General features: G+C 40.1%; 4 protein-coding genes across 5 annotated transcripts in view; all 4 read left to right on the top strand.

The window, feature by feature from the left end:
* LOC115758095 overlaps positions 1–16,078 on the top strand; it is a 140,115-nt gene that overhangs the window by 11,741 nt on the left and 112,296 nt on the right. The window lies entirely within an intron of this gene.
* On the top strand, positions 1,610–6,067 carry LOC115758093 (axoneme-associated protein mst101(2)-like). Its single transcript, XM_030698615.1, has one exon. The coding sequence runs from the start codon at positions 1,739–1,741 to the stop codon at positions 5,936–5,938; it is 4,200 nt and encodes a 1,399-aa protein (XP_030554475.1). The 5' UTR covers positions 1,610–1,738; the 3' UTR covers positions 5,939–6,067.
* LOC115758096 (axoneme-associated protein mst101(2)-like) lies at positions 7,876–10,633 on the top strand. Its single transcript, XM_030698618.1, has one exon. The coding sequence runs from the start codon at positions 8,045–8,047 to the stop codon at positions 10,493–10,495; it is 2,451 nt and encodes an 816-aa protein (XP_030554478.1). The 5' UTR covers positions 7,876–8,044; the 3' UTR covers positions 10,496–10,633.
* On the top strand, positions 11,066–15,955 carry LOC115758092 (axoneme-associated protein mst101(2)-like). 2 transcript variants are annotated; one of them, XM_030698614.1, is made up of 2 exons: positions 11,066–15,580; positions 15,651–15,850. In XM_030698614.1, exons 1-2 carry the CDS (start codon positions 11,191–11,193, stop codon positions 15,758–15,760), a joined length of 4,500 nt encoding a protein of 1,499 aa, XP_030554474.1. In that variant the 5' UTR covers positions 11,066–11,190; the 3' UTR covers positions 15,761–15,850. The 2 variants fall into 2 exon arrangements, with proteins under 2 accessions (XP_030554474.1, XP_030554471.1); XM_030698611.1 differs by having other exon boundaries at positions 11,066–15,955.

Below are 16,078 nucleotides of genomic sequence, written 5' to 3'. Positions count from 1 at the left end.
GTTTGTAATTTGTTAATTTCCCGCATTTAGAAATTAATTTTCACTTCATGCGCCGCCAAGCAGACAACAGCAGACAACGCCGAGCCAAGTTGACTACACACCTGACTACAGTGGCGCACATAAGTATGCTTTAACATTTTACGTCGCACACGGACACACACACACACACACACACATATTCGTTTGCTCAAAACTTACGCCGCAATTACGTGTGTGCGCTGGCAACATTTTATATTCAAACACTTTTACGTTCTCATTAATTTTGTGTAACTTTCTTTTGCCATTGTTCTTGTTTCTGTTGGTAATTTTTGAAGCGTTTGCGCTGAATCCGAATGCAAAGCCGAATCCAAAATCGTAGTTTGAGTCTGTGTCCTGATTCTGCTGTGTGTTTGACACATTTATATTTAAATTGTTTGCCTGTACAAAGTCTTTTCTTGTCGCCGCTTTCCAACCTTCCCAACCATACTCGACTTTTTTCACTTATGCGTTTCTTTAATTGCTTTATTGTGTTCCACAAAAGTGGGTCCAAATCGTTGTTCATGTTCTCGAAACCGCTCTCAATGGGCCTCCTTACAGCAAGAAAACTAGTCCTTAAGCTCATTTAAGCATCATCACAAATCTCTTTTAAACTTATGAATTAGTGCATTTAAAAAACAAACAAGTAAGAGGTTCTAGTCGGGAGCTCCCGACTAGGGGATACCCTGAACCATCTTCTTGCAACATCAAATGCATATATATATTATATTTTAGAAGCTATATAGCTCTTATTATTTACCAAAATTGCCCAAAAACAGGATATCGATATCAATTATTATCGATTGCTTGGAAACGGAGAAAGTTATCGATTATCGGAAACAAACTCGATCTGCGCGGCAGTTCCTCGACACTTTTACGACGGAACACAAGCGATTGTATAGTATTTGGAAATTCTCGACAGGGACAACTTTTGGCGCCGACCTTTTTTACGCCGCTTCTGTACTTGCTTGTTTCGATTCACCATATATATATATGTGTGAATATATATTCACATTATTGGATGCATTTTCTAATTTAGTGAAGTAAATTTGAGTCGTTATGCTAATTTGATTGAGGTTAATAGGATAAAGGTTTGGTTTAAGCTTTTGGAGATATATATAAAAAAATTACTTATCCGTGCTCGAACCGGTTCTGATAAAAACTGGTTTGCAGATAATGATTAGGCCCGCAAATTGGTTAATTTTGATGATATTATTGAACTTTTTGATTAAAAAACACGTTATCTTATTTTGCCCATTATTTTCAGCCACCTTAGCCATTTTAAAATTTTTTTTAAAAATGGGAAAAAGATGGTAAATGATTAACAGCTGGATTGTACATTAAAAATTACTAGGCGTCAATGAGGCTATCGCTCTTTAAAAATATAAGTAAAAACCATGAAGTGAAAAGAATCCATAGGTATTTCAGTTGAAAATGCGACTTGTTAACTTGCATTTCATAAACATGCACTATCTTCAATTTGCTTTATTCAATTTCCCTGGAAACATTTTAATTTTACATCTAGTACTCATGTGTTATTTTAGCGAATATTCCGTTTCGTCTGATAAAAATAAGTTAGTCTGAAAAAGTCAGTCCTACAATTCAGTTCACTTTTTGGCCTCAATTATGTCTAAATTTTAGCCTAACACATAAAATAAAATTATAGCCAAATTTTCCAAATTACAGTTCTTTTTAAACAAAATTATCTTTTAATAAATTCAGCATGTCTTTATACCGGTTCTCATCCATCCATCTGCGTAAACCCGTTTTAAGGGGACTGTCCTACCTGACGGACTGCATGGACCGAACTCACTTGCCGAGTTCGCTTGGTAGCATGCAACGAATTCCATTCAGTAAGTCGGCAGACTCGGAATCCGCAGACGATTCAAACAAAGGTGGCTGTGAAGATATACTGAAAAAGGAGAAAGAAGAAGCCGCCAATAAAAAGAAGGACGAAGAAAAATTACAATTGCTGGAGAAGCAATGCTTGGAGGCTCAAAAGAAAGCTTTGGATCAGGAAATGCAGTGTGCAGACAAAAAAGATCAAAAGTTGATGCAAAGCATGATGTCCTGTCTGACAGAGAGCATGAAAAAGGCGTGCAAGAGAATAGCCCAAAAGAAATTCGGCGAAGAAAAAAAACTTGAAGCCCAGTGCTCGGAACTTGCTAAGAATGATAAAGTTAAAGGGTTAATGAGTAAGTGTGAGGCGGACAATAAGCCTGAGGATGGTGATGCGAAGGCCAAGGATGCCCAGCCCAAGGATGCGCAGTCTAAGGATGATGGATGCTCTGGACAGAAAGATCCAATTGAAGAAATTTGTTCTTCCTTGAACAAACCTGCTGAAAACACAGATAAGGCCAAAAACCGGTTTACGTTGAAATTGGAAAAGTGCATCAAAGGTGAATGGGCCGATGTTTGTCAGTGTCGAAGTAAGTTTACTAAACAAGAAAAGGAAAAACTTGCGCAATCTCACAAATGTCTTGAGGCTGAATTTAAGAAAGTCTGCAGAAAGAAGGTCTTAAAAGAAATGTGTGATGAATCTGGACAAGGAAAAACAAACAAAAGTACCAAGAAAGAAGCAGAGAAACCAGAGCAGCAGCCAAAAATGGATAAAGAACTAGAAAAACTGATGATGAAGGAAAAAAGTGAAGAAGAAGCTAATATAAGGCGTGAGGTGCAGGAACTGAAAAAAAAATGTATGGAAGATGCTGAGAAGAAAAAATGCGCAGATATGGCCAAAAAAGATGCAGAAGCGGCTCAAAAGAAAAAGTGCGCTGAGGCGGCTCAGAAAGAGAAAGAAGCTGCTGAGAAGAAGAAATGCGCAGATATGGCCAAAAAAGATGCAGAAGCAGCTCAAAAGAAAAAGTGCGCTGAGGCCGCTCAGAAAGAAAAGGAAGCGGCTGAGAAGAAGAAATGCGCAGATGCCGCTAAAAAGGAGAAGGAAGCGGCTGAAAAGAAAAAATGCGCTGATGCTGCCAAAAAAGAAGCGGAAGCGGCTCAAAAGAAAAAGTGCGCTGAGGCGGCTCAGAAAGAGAAGGAAGCGGCTGAGAAAAAGAAATGCGCTGAGGCGGCTCAGAAAGAAAAGGAAGCGGCTGAAAAGAAGAAATGCGCAGATGCCGCTAAGAAGGAGAAGGAAGCGGCTGAAAAGAAAAAGTGCGCTGATGCTGCTAAAAAAGAGGCAGAGGCGGCTCAGAAGAAAAAGTGCGCTGAAGCGGCTCAGAAAGAAAAGGAAGCGGCTGAGAAGAAGAAATGCGCTGAAGCGGCTCAGAAAGAAAAGGAAGCGGCTGAGAAAAAGAAATGCGCTGAGGCGGCTCAGAAAGAAAAGGAAGCGGCTGAAAAGAAGAAATGCGCTGATGCTGCTAAAAAAGAGGCAGAGGCGGCTCAGAAGAAAAAGTGCGCTGAAGCGGCTCAGAAAGAAAAGGAAGCGGCTGAGAAGAAGAAATGTGCTGAGGCGGCTCAGAAAGAAAAGGAAGCGGCTGAAAAGAAGAAATGCGCAGATGCCGCTAAAAAGGAGAAGGAAGCGGCTGAAAAGAAAAAGTGCGCTGATGCTGCCAAAAAAGAAGCAGAAGCGGCTCAAAAGAAAAAGTGCGCTGAGGCGGCTCAGAAAGAGAAAGAAGCTGCTGAAAAGAAGAAATGCGCTGAAGCGGCTCAGAAAGAAAAGGAAGCGGCTGAGAAGAAGAAATGCGCTGAGGCGGCTCAGAAAGAAAAGGAAGCGGCTGAAAAGAAGAAATGCGCAGATGCCGCTAAAAAGGAGAAGGAAGCGGCTGAAAAGAAAAAGTGCGCTGATGCTGCCAAAAAAGAAGCGGAAGCGGCTCAAAAGAAAAAGTGCGCTGAGGCGGCTCAGAAAGAGAAAGAAGCTGCTGAAAAGAAGAAATGCGCTGAAGCGGCTCAGAAAGAAAAGGAAGCGGCTGAGAAGAAAAAATGCGCTGAGGCGGCTCAGAAAGAAAAGGAAGCGGCTGAAAAGAAGAAATGCGCAGATGCCGCTAAAAAGGAGAAGGAAGCGGCTGAAAAGAAAAAGTGCGCTGATGCTGCCAAAAAAGAAGCGGAAGCGGCTCAAAAGAAAAAGTGCGCTGAGGCGGCTCAGAAAGAAAAGGAAGCGGCTGAGAAGAAGAAATGCGCTGAGGCGGCTCAGAAAGAAAAGGAAGCGGCTGAGAAGAAGAAATGCGCTGAGGCGGCTCAGAAAGAAAAGGAAGCGGCTGAGAAGAAGAAATGCGCTGATGCTGCCAAAAAAGAAGCAGAAGCGGCTCAAAAGAAAAAGTGCGCTGAGGCGGCTCAGAAAGAGAAAGAAGCTGCTGAAAAGAAGAAATGCGCTGAAGCGGCTCAGAAAGAAAAGGAAGCTGCTGAAAAGAAGAAATGCGCTGAGGCTGCTCAGAAAGAAAAGGAAGCGGCTGAAAAGAAGAAATGCGCAGATGCCGCTAAAAAGGAGAAGGAAGCGGCTGAAAAGAAAAAATGCGCTGATGCTGCCAAAAAAGAAGCAGAAGCGGCTCAAAAGAAAAAGTGCGCTGAGGCGGCTCAGAAAGAGAAAGAAGCTGCTGAAAAGAAGAAATGCGCAGAGGCGGCTCAGAAAGAAAAGGAAGCGGCTGAGAAGAAGAAATGCGCTGATGCTGCCAAAAAAGAAGCAGAAGCGGCTCAAAAGAAAAAGTGCGCTGAGGCGGCTCAGAAAGAGAAAGAAGCTGCTGAAAAGAAGAAATGCGCTGAGGCTGCTCAGAAAGAAAAGGAAGCGGCTGAAAAGAAGAAATGCGCAGATGCCGCTAAAAAGGAGAAGGAAGCGGCTGAAAAGAAAAAATGCGCTGATGCTGCCAAAAAAGAAGCAGAAGCGGCTCAAAAGAAAAAGTGCGCTGAGGCGGCTCAGAAAGAGAAAGAAGCTGCTGAAAAGAAGAAATGCGCAGAGGCGGCTCAGAAAGAAAAGGAAGCTGCTGAAAAGAAGAAATGCGCTGAGGCGGCTCAGAAAGAAAAGGAAGCGGCTGAGAAGAAGAAATGCGCTGAGGCGGCTCAGAAAGAGAAAGAAGCTGCTGAGAAAAAGAAATGCGCTGATGCTGCTAAAAAAGAAGCAGAAGCGGCTCAAAAGAAAAAGTGCGCTGAGGCGGCTCAGAAAGAGAAAGAAACTGCTGAAAAGAAGAAATGCGCTGAAGCGGCTCAGAAAGAGAAAGAAGCTGCTGAGAAAAAGAAATGCGCTGAAGCTGCTAAAAAAGAAGCAGAAGCGGCTCAAAAGAAAAAGTGCGCTGAGGCGGCTCAGAAAGAGAAAGAAGCTGCTGAAAAGAAGAAATGCGCTGAAGCGGCTCAGAAAGAGAAAGAAGCTGCTGAGAAAAAGAAATGCGCTGAAGCTGCTAAAAAAGAAGCAGAAGCGGCTCAAAAGAAAAAGTGCGCAGAGGCGGCTCAGAAAGAAAAGGAAGCTGCTGAAAAGAAGAAATGCGCTGATGCCGCTAAAAAAGAAGCAGAAGCTGCTGAGAAGAAGAAATGCGCTGAGGCGGCTCAGAAAGAAAAGGAAGCGGCTGAGAAGAAGAAATGCGCAGATGCCGCTAAAAAGGAGAAGGAGGCGGCTGAGAAGAAGAAATGCGCAGATGCCGCCAAAAAGGAGAAGGAGGCGGCTGAAAAGAAAAAGTGCGCTGATGCTGCTAAAAAAGAAAAAGAAGCTGCTGAAAAGAAAAAGTGTGATTCCCAAAAGAAGAATGGAAAAGAAGAAGCTCTTAAGAATACGTGTAAGGAGGCAGCTTTAAAAAACAAGAAGAAGATGGAAGATCTTAAAAAGAAACGTAACCAAGAAGCTCTTAAGAAAAAGTGCAAAGAGGACGCTCAAAAGAAAAAAGATGCAGCTGAGAAGAAGAAGTGTGCAGAGGCAGCTAAAAAAGAGAAAGAGGCTGCCGAGAAGAAAAAATGTGCAGATGCGGCTAAAAGTTCTGATAAGGAGACTCCAAAAAAGTAGTGTAAGTTAACGTCAGCCAAGTGCACACAAGGCATACAAAGAAATGAAATAGAGGTGAACAAGAACAAGAGAAAATAATTAAAAAAACGACATACAGAGAAAGCTATGTGAAACATGCTCCTAGAAAATGTAAAAATGTAGTAATCCTGCCTTCACGCCACGGGAGTATTTGTAAATAAAATTTATTTTAACATTTAACAAAGGGTTTTACAGGGCGAGTTGAGCCAGATATGAGTTCATTATTCATTCAGTAAATTTGTATACACTGAACCCACATACAATACGGTCGCTTTGAGGAAAGATATTGGGTTTTCTTTTATGCTTCATTTCACTTCTTATAATTGGCATGAAATGGGTCACGCACAAGACATACACAACACCATAAATATACATATTCTTATTCAAGAGCCAAGTCGATGTATTGATTTGTCAATCCTTCTCTCCCTTTTTATGCAAGCCCGTCTCTTATCTTTAAAGCTATTCACTATCATGTTGCTTCTTTAGATGTCAGTCGAAATCTAAGGTCTTGTGTGAAGGACATTTTTGTTTATCAAGATATCTCGACCAAACTTGGCATTTAATGATCTCACTATGCTTCCTTTAAATTAGCCAAATCTTACCAAGATCACACTCCAATATTATATTAGCTCTATGAGCAGAATCGGTTGCTATAGCACGGTATTCTGTTTTTATTTCCTGAACCCATTAAAATTGGGTGAAAGGGGTATAATGAATTTGTGCAAATTTATGCAACAAGCAGAAGGATATTTCTCTCACCCCATAAAATATATTCTTGATCAGCATCAATAGACGAGTTGATTAAGCCATGTCGGTCTGCCCGTCCGTCCGTATGTATGAACGCAAGGATCTCGGAACCTACAAGAGCTAAAAACTCCTCCTAGTGCCCACGCAGGACCAATTTGTTTCCGATGATTGATAACTTACTCCGTTTCCAACCCGTCGATAAAAATCGGTATCGATATAAATAATAAAAGCTACAGTCTGTCTGTCTGTCCGTCTGTTCGTATGTATGAAAGCAAGGATCTGAGAACCTAAAAGAGCTAGACACTTCATTTTGTGCGAGTTTGCTTCGGATAATCGATAAGTTCCCCCGTTTCCAAGTTATTAATAATTCCTCGTTGGTGATTAATTGTGAAATCCTGTTTTTGGAGCAAGTCTAGTAAGTTATGATGCTAGTCATTAAACTGGACATGCAGCTTCTAGAATAGTATACCTTAATATAAAAAGTATCTTTCATTTTATAGTTATCTTCACCTCCCCGCTACCAACACGTAGCTATAAATAAAGTGAATAAACCAATTTGATTTGCCCACCAATTTAAGCCACAATTCAAATGCAGTTGACTTTTTGAAATTGTACAAATGTACAATAAGATCTACTATTGAAAATTTCGTCAAGTTCGGTTAAGAAACGCAAAAGTTATTAAAGAAACGTAGAAGAGAAAAGAATAACTAGCGCAAGAATTCTGTATACATGTATACACACATTCATGCGCGTCTTTATTGAATTCTATCAATAGCATTGCACTGGGCTTGTATTTTATGCTGTGCTGTGCGCATGTTCTGCTATTTTAATTAGTTTCTTTTTCAGTATCAAATAGTTGTTGGTTTTGCTGTTGAGCAATTAGAGACGTTTGCAAGTAGTCTTATGAGTTCGAGTCCTTTTAAGGGAGCAAGATATTTGTTAGTTTATTTTTATTACCGCTAAAGCAAACGAGCTCGTAGCGTGAGCTGCAATTGGTGTTGGCAGAAGAACATTCAGTTTACCTCCTAGTCGTGAACTCCCGACTAGAGCCTCCTGTTTTATATTCTACACTTGAATGACAGAAACGATACGGCCCGCTGTATACAAATGGGAGCAAGTCCCATTGCGAAGTTGACAGATTATGGGACGATTCAAAATTTGTAAAATCTACACAGTCAAAAAAAAATTCAGGCATCTCACTTAGTTTATTTTAGAGCTCCAATTATGTCAAAATTTTAGCCAAAACTTTAAATAAAATAAGCCAAAATTTACATTACATCTAGTAAAGACATTTGGTATAGTTTAGTTAATTGGTCCACAAAATTTTAGAATCCACCGACTATGTTTTTTGGTCGCTTTACTACCATTTTTCTGCGAAAAGCCCTCTCCAGAGGCGTTTCCATCATAACCGACTATGAGGAACGAACGCATCTACCGATGGCCTCGTTAAACAACTTTCAGAGATTTCCCTTTAGTAGTAAATGTGGTTCTGGTACTGATTCTTCGGATACAGAACACATCAACATAGTTGAGAAGGTGAATTGTAACAAGGAAAACGATGCAGAGAAAAAGACAGATGAGGAGAAGCTAAAGGTATTCGAGACATTATGTTTGGCGGAAAAAAAGAAAGCTTTGGAAAAGGAGATGCAGAGCATGAGCAAGGAGGAACAAATGGTATTAAAAGGTATGATGCAGTGCATGGAAAAGGGCATGAAAAAGGCGTGTAAGACAGGAGCCGAACAGAGGCTCAAAGAAGAAAAAGATCTTGAACATCAGTGTGCCCAATTGGCTAAAAAAGATAAAATCAGAAAGTTGTTGGGACAGTGTAAGAAGCAAAAAGGCGAGCATCGGGAATCTGCCAAATCAAAAGCAGCCTCTTGCCAACAATCCTCGAAAAAATCGCCGAAAGATGCTTCCAAAAAAGAGAAAAATGACTGTGCGAAAAACAAAGATGACAAGCCACAAAAAAAAATAGAAAGCGAAGAAAAAACAAAGGTAAAAAATCAAAAAGCCGAGCATCGTGAATCTGGCAAAACAAAAACAACCTCTTGTAAAGAATCCCTGAAAAAATCGCCGAAAGATGCGCCCAAAAAAGAGAAAAAGGACGGTGCGGAAAAAAATGATGACAAACCACAGAAAAAAATAGAAAGCGAAGAAAAAACAAAGGTAAAACAACAAACTCAAGACAAAATGGCTGATAAGCCGAAAGATAGTTGTCAAAAAGATTCAGCAAAATCGGTGGAAGCTGAATCGTCAAATAAAGATAAAAGTGATAAACCCGAACTGTGTCAAGAAAACATGGATCCAATAGAAAATATATGTCTCTACTTAAAATTGTGTAAAACTAAGGAACCGACTGAAAAATCTGACAGTCCAAAGGAGCAATACCTCCTGAAACTAAAGAAATGCATTCGCAAAGAATGGGCCGATATCTGCGAGACTCGTAAAAGCTTAACAAAAGGAGAGCAGGAAAAGCTTTCGCTTTCTCACAAGTGCTTCGCCACTCAAATAAAGGATATGTGCAAAATAAAGGTGTTGAACGAGATGTGTGGCACATCTGCAGAACCGAACTCTGAATGTAAGCTCGATAAAAAGCAGCAGGATGATCAAGGAGATGGAGCTCAGCAGAAAGAGTGTCAACAGACAGCTGAAAATACGGAGGCTCAAAAGAAAAAGACAGAGGAGGGGGATCTTAAGAAACCGTGTGAGGACAAGCCTAAAAAAAATCAGAAAGAAGATAAAGATCAAAAAAAAAAACCAGAGAAACAGATTAAAACAGAGGAAGCTAAGAAAATAAAGGGTGAGTCAGAGGCTCAACAGAAAGAGCACGGCAAGTGTATGCAGGAAGCTTTTCAGAATCAATGTATGGAGGGGGATAAAAAAAAAAATCAAGGTGATCGTACACTAGAAAAAAGTCAGAAAGAAGAACTTAAAAAACAAAAATCCGTTAACATGAAAAAAGAAGAAGCGACCAACAAAAAAAAAACAGAAATGGAGGCTCCAAAGAAAATGTGCGATAAGGAAGCCACACAGAAAATGTCTAAAGAAGCGGCTCCCAAGAAAAATAAAGAACAGAAAAATAAAGAAGATGCAGTAAATAAAGAAGCCGAAGAGGCTCTTAAAAAAGAAGAGGAGGCTCTAAAGAATAAGTGTAAGGAGGCGGCAAGAAGGAGAAAGCAGGAAGAGGAAGCGCTTAATAAACTTAAAGAAGAAGAGGCCAATAAAGAGAAAGCAGAAGAAGCAGCGTTTAAGAAAAAGCAAGAAGATGAAGCTCTGAAAAAAAAGACAGAAGAAGATGCCCTAATGGCAAAGGAAGCAGAAAAAGCTCAAAAGAGAAGAGAAGATGCGAATGCTCTAGAGAAAAATTGCAACGAAGCAACTTTACGCAAAACGTTGATGGCACTTAAGAAAACGTGCGAAGACAAAATTCTTAAGAAAAGACAAGAAAAGGAGGCACTGAAAAAATTATGTGAAGAGGAGACTCAAAAGCAACAAACCAAGGCCCAAGCAAAAAAGATGGAAGAAGAGGCTCTTAGAAAAAAGCTGGAAGAGTCTCTTAAACAAGAAGAATCTCTTAAAAAAGCAAAAGAAGATGAGGATCTGAAGAAAAAGGCAGAAGAACAAGTTTTGAAGAAAAATAATGAACAGGACGCTCTTCAAAAGAAATTTGACGACCTCAAGAGAAAATGTGAACAGGACTCTCATCAGAAAAAGCGCGAAGAAGATGCTCTCAAAAAAAATAAACAGAAAGATGCCGCAACTAAGGGGTGTGAATGTGATCCATTCAAATAACTGAACGATTCGCCGAAAAAATAGTCAAGTAGCCTTCACGCTTTGGATTATATACATTTTTTTTTTATTTAAAAACTTGTTCCTTTTAACGTAAATATCTCAATATCAGGTACATGAATAAAGTCAGTTGTTAATTTGGAGCCAATAACACCCATTAATATTTTATTACCAATGTTGTAAACAAGAAAAGTGGGAAGCGATGTTGCTGTCTCTTACCGTTTTGGTTTGTATTGGTTCAACTACTGGATATAGTATGTATCGGGTATTGAAGGATGTCCCTTAATTGCATCTGCTTAGAATGCAAATAAGTGGTAAATAAAATAAACAACTGATTCTATGAATGGCATGCGACTTATTTAGATTAGCTTAAGAAGTCTGCTGAATTTTTTTAAAATTAATTTACTTGTATTAAAGGCTAAGAATTGGAAGAAAAATACGCCGTGCTTTTTTTTTTCTTTTTTATTCCACAATTTTCCCGTACTCACCTGTATATATGCATATCTAGTACTCATTTCAAATAGTGTATTGCTTAATATTTGAAAAGCAGCTCAGTTACAATTAGACTAGCGTACGAAACAGTTTTTTTTTTCGGGCCTCAATAATGTCAAAATTTTAGCCACAACAATTTCTTAGACTAGACAAAATTTTATTATTTTCGTTATTTGCGGCATCAAAATTTAAATAAGGCCTGCAGCATGTCTTTTAATAGGTTTACATCCATTTATGTCCGTAAGTCCGTTTTGAGAAGCATTTTTCTGCTTACGGGCTATTTGGATCGAATGCGTTTGCCGAGGACTTCGATAAAGTTCATGCAACGAGTGAGCTTTTGTAAAAAATCGGATTCTTCGGATTCCTCTGAAGACAAGCCAAATCCTTGTGAATACTACACGAAATTATTGGATAAAAAGAGAGAAGAAAAGGAGAAGCTAGAAGCGGCCTGCAAGAAACTGAGAGAAAAGGAAAAACTTCAGAAATATGAGGAAAAATGTATGAAAAGTCAAAAGAAACTTCTGGATGACGCGATGCAATGCATGGACCAGAAGGAAAAAAAATTAATGGAAAGCATGATGGAATGTTTGACACGAGGCATGAAAAAGGCGTGTAAAAAACTAGCCCATAAGAAGCTTTGTAATGATAAAGAACTTGAACAAAAATTTGCGATGATGGCTAAAAATGATAAGATCAAAAAATTATTGAGGCATTGCGAGAAAAAAAAATCTGCTGAGAAGGACTCAAAAAAATCAAAGGAGCTTAAATCGAAGAAAGGGAGAAAGGGAAGTAAGGGAGGTACCGTAAGAAAAGACGGTAAAGGAAGCCAAAAAGAGAAAGATCAAAGCCAGCAAAAAGAAACATCGAAAAATAAGTCAAAAACTGAGAAGGTGAAAGAAAAAGTAAAGGATCAAATAAGTAAGGAAAAGTCTAAAAAACAAAACGTAGGTGATGAATTAGAACAAAGCGATCCAATAGAATCTATATGCTGTAAATTGGCAAATAAGGAGAATCCGTTTGAAAAATCCGATGGGCCTAAAAATCAATTTACTATGAAATTAGATAAATGTATTCAAAAAGAGTGGGAAGATATCTGTCAGTGTCGGAGTGCGCTAAGCAAGAGTGAAAAGATGCAGCTAGCCCGTTCTCACAAATGCATGTCGGAGCTTGTTAAAGAAAAATGCAGAAGGAAAGTGTTGACAGAAATGTGCGCGGAAAGTGTAACAGTAAAGCCTAAAAATAGAAAGGACGTACATCCAAAGCAAGGGAGTAATGAATCGGAAGGAACGAATGCTGATGAGGACGAATGTGAAAAGATTCAACAACGGAAGGCGTTAGAAGAGGAGGCGATGAAATTAAAAAACGAGGAGGACGCTTTTATTAAATGTGAAATGGAAAAAGTTAAGAAAAAGTGCATGGAAGAGGCTCTTAAGAAACAGTGTGAAGAGGAGGCCCTTAAGAAAAAATGTGAGGAGGCAGCTTTAAGCAAGAAGTGTGCAGAGGCGGCTAACAAGACAAAGCAAGAAGAGGAGGCTCAAAATAAGAAGCAAGAAGATCCCCAAAAGAAGGGACAAGAGGAGGCCCAAAAGAAGGAGCAAGGGGAGGCCCAAAAGAAAAAATGCGAGGAGGAGGCTTTGAAGAAAAAGTGCGAAGGAGAGAAAGAAGAACAGGAGAAAGAAGCTCTTAAGACAAAGTGTAAGGAGGCGGCTCTTAGAAAACTGTGCGCGTTGAAGAAAATACGAGACGAAGCTTTACAGAAACAACAAGAGGCCCAACAGAAAAAGGCGGAAGAGGATGCTCTAAGGAAAAGGTGTCAAATGAAAAAAATTCAAGACGCCGCTGAAAAGAAGAAACAAGAAGAGGAGGCTCAAAAGAAAAAGTGCGAAGAGGAAGCTCTAAAGAAAAAGGAAGAGGCTCTTAAAAAGAAATGCGAAGAGGAAGCTCAAAAGAAAAAGTGCCAAGAACTTAAGAAAAAGGCTGAAGAGGACGCTCTCAGAAAAAGGTGCGAAATGAAAAAAATGCAAGACGCCGCTGAAAAGAAGAAACAAGAAGAGGAGGCTCAAAAGAAAAAGTGCGAAGAGGAAGCTCTAAAGAAAAAGGAAGAGGCTCTTAAAAAGAAATGCGAAGAGGAAGCTCAAAAGAAAAAGTGCCAAGAACTTAACAAAAAGGCGGAAGAGGACGCTCTCAGGAAAAGGTGCCAAATGAAAAAAATTCAAGACGCCGCTGAAAAGAAGAAACAAGAAGAGGAGGCTCAAAAGAAAAAGTGCGAAGAGGAAGCTCTAAAGAAAAAGGAAGAGGCTCTTAAAAAGAAATGCGAAGAGGAAGCTCAAAAGAAAAAGTGCCAAGAACTTAAGAAAAAGGCGGAAGAGGACGCTCTCAGGAAAAGGTGCCAAATGAAAAAAATTCAAGACGCTGCTGAAAAGAAGAAACAAGAAGAGGAGGCTCAAAAGAAAAAGTGCGAAGAGGAAGCTCTAAAGAAAAAGGAAGAGGCTCTTAAAAAGAAATGCGAAGAGGAAGCTCAAAAGAAAAAGGCGGAAGAGGACGCTCTAAGAAAAAGGTGCGAAATGAAAAAAATGGAAGACGCCGCTGAAAAGAAGAAACAAGAAGAGGAGGCTCAAAAGAAAAAGTGCGAAGAGGAAGCTCTAAGAAAAAAGGAAGAGGCTTTTAAAAAGAAATGCGAAGAGGAAGCTCAAAAGAAAAAGTGCCAAGAACTTAACAAAAAGGCGGAAGAGGACGCTCTCAGGAAAAGGTGCGAAATGAAAAAAATGCAAGACGCCGCTGAAAAGAAGAAACAAGAAGAGGAGGCTCAAAAGAAAAAGTGCGAAGAGGAAGCTCTAAAGAAAAAGGAAGAGGCTCTTAAAAAGAAATGCGAAGAGGAAGCTCAAAAGAAAAAGTGCCAAGAACTTAACAAAAAGGCGGAAGAGGACGCTCTCAGGAAAAGGTGCCAAATGAAAAAAATTCAAGACGCCGCTGAAAAGAAGAAACAAGAAGAGGAGGCTCAAAAGAAAAAATGCGAAGAGGAAGCTCTAAAGAAAAAGGAAGAGGCTCTTAAAAAGAAATGCGAAGAGGAAGCTCTAAAGAAAAAGGAAGAGGCTCTTAAAAAGAAATGCGAAGAGGAAGCTCAAAAGAAAAAGTGCCAAGAACTTAAGAAAAAGGCGGAAGAGGACGCTCTCAGAAAAAGGTGCGAACTGAAAAAAATTCAAGATGCCGCTGAAAAGAAGAAACAAGAAGAGGAGGCTCAAAAGAAAAAGTGTGAAGAGGAAGCTCTTAAGAAAAAGGAAGAGGCTCTAAAAGAGAAATGCGAAGAGGAAGCTCTAAAAAAAAAGTGTCAAGAACTTAAGAAAAAAGTGGAAGAGATGGCTCTCAAGGAAAAGTGCGCATTGGAAAAAACGGAAGACACCTCTGGAAAGAAAGATAAAGATGCTCAAATTAGAGAGGAATCAAAGGCTCTAAGAGAAAAATGCGAACAGGAAGCTTTAGAGCAAAAGTGCCAAGAATTAAAGAAAAAGCTGGAAGAGATGGCTTTCAAGGAAGAGTGCGCCATGAAAAAAACGCAAGACACTGCTAGTAAAAAGCAAAAAGATGCTCCAATTAAAAAGGAATTAGAGGCTATAAAAGAAAAATGCGAAGCGGAAGCTTTACAGAAAAAGTGCCAAGAACTCAAGAAAAAAGTGGAAGAGATGACCCTCAGGAAAAAGTGTGAATTGAAAAAAATGCAAGACGCCGCTAAAAAGATGAAACAGGAGGAGGGTCAAAAGACAGAGTGCGAAGCAGATGCTCCGAATACAAAAAATAATGAAGCCGAGCCTCTAAACGAGTGCCAGAATGCGGTTCAGAAGAGCGAGGAAGAGGCTTCAAAGCTAAATCCTGCTTCGTTTCGCTCAATTCTTTACAAAACACTAAAGAAACAAGAATTTCAGCCCGGTAATAAAGTGTCTGTCATTGGTGCTGGGGCCGTGGGCATGGGTTGTGCCATTGCCTTGCTTGCCAAGGGTGTCACCAATAACATAGCTCTCTACGACTTGAAGAAGGACTTGTGTGCTGCGGAGTGCATGGACCTGGAACATGGATCACTTTTCCTTAATAACTGCAATATTGACCACTGCACCAGCGTCGAGTGCACCAAAGATTCGAGAGTGGTAGTTGTAACAGCTGGAGTACGCTGTAATCAAAACGAGTCGCGATTGAAAGTGGCCCAAAAATCAGCGGGCATTATTACAAAGATTGTTCCTGAGCTGGTTAAGCAAAGCCCCAAAGGAGTCTTCATCATTGTATCAAACCCAGCAGATGTAATGGCCTGGGTCGCCCGTAAAGTATCCAATCTGCCCTATGAACGCTGCTTTAGTCCTGGATGTCACTTGGATACCGCCCGATTCCGCATGTTTATTGCGCAGCTGGTGCGGGTGTCGACGCGTTCGGTTCATGGATTTGTGCTGGGCGAGCATGGAGATAGCTCTGTGCCATTGTGGTCCTCCGTAACCGTGGGAGGTACCCGACTGCAGAATATGCTGCCTACTATTGGCACCGATAAAGATCCGATGCGCTGGTCGAATGTGCATGAGAGCGTGGTGGATTCGGCCTTCAAAGTAATCGCGGGTAAGGGTTATACTAATTGGGCCATTGGCCTCACCGTTACAGACGTTGTGTCTGCCATTTTTGAAAACAGCAATCGCATCATGTCATTGTCAACTAATGCCCAGGGCATGTGTGGAATCGACGATGAAGTGTTTCTATCCCTGCCATGTATTGTCAACCAGTGTGGACTGTATGGTGTAATACATCCTCAGCTTTCCGGTTGGGAGGAAAGAAGGCTCAAAAGGTCCGCAGACGTATTGCTGGACGCACAGAAAACAATTAAACTGTAGCAAAAAACGAACCGGGCCTTCAGTTAAGTTTAATATCCTTAATAAATATATAGTTTGCTTGGTTTTGGCACAGCTTTATGCTTGCTGCCCATAAAACCCTTTAAAATGATCGTTGTTTTTTTTTTTGCCACGGCAAGGTGAAAAAGAGAAAAATCAAGATTTAGTCTATGCTAGCTAAAATATGCTTTTATACTTACAACTCTAACAGAATGAAAATTTCCCATCATAC

Source organism: Drosophila novamexicana, unplaced genomic scaffold, assembly GCF_003285875.2.
Source record: "Drosophila novamexicana strain 15010-1031.04,08,12 unplaced genomic scaffold, DnovRS2.1 tig00000121-arrow-pilon, whole genome shotgun sequence".
Classification (NCBI taxonomy): domain Eukaryota; kingdom Metazoa; phylum Arthropoda; class Insecta; order Diptera; family Drosophilidae; genus Drosophila; species Drosophila novamexicana.
Note: the sequence above shows the minus strand (reverse complement) of the source record. Positions and strands in the feature narration are given on the sequence as shown.

Coding starts and splice junctions, on each gene's coding strand:
- LOC115758093 (XM_030698615.1), top strand. CDS start 1,739: ATGTCTTTATACCGGTTCTCATCCATCCATCTGCGTAAACCCGTTTTA.
- LOC115758096 (XM_030698618.1), top strand. CDS start 8,045: ATGTTTTTTGGTCGCTTTACTACCATTTTTCTGCGAAAAGCCCTCTCC.
- LOC115758092 (XM_030698611.1), top strand. CDS start 11,191: ATGTCTTTTAATAGGTTTACATCCATTTATGTCCGTAAGTCCGTTTTG.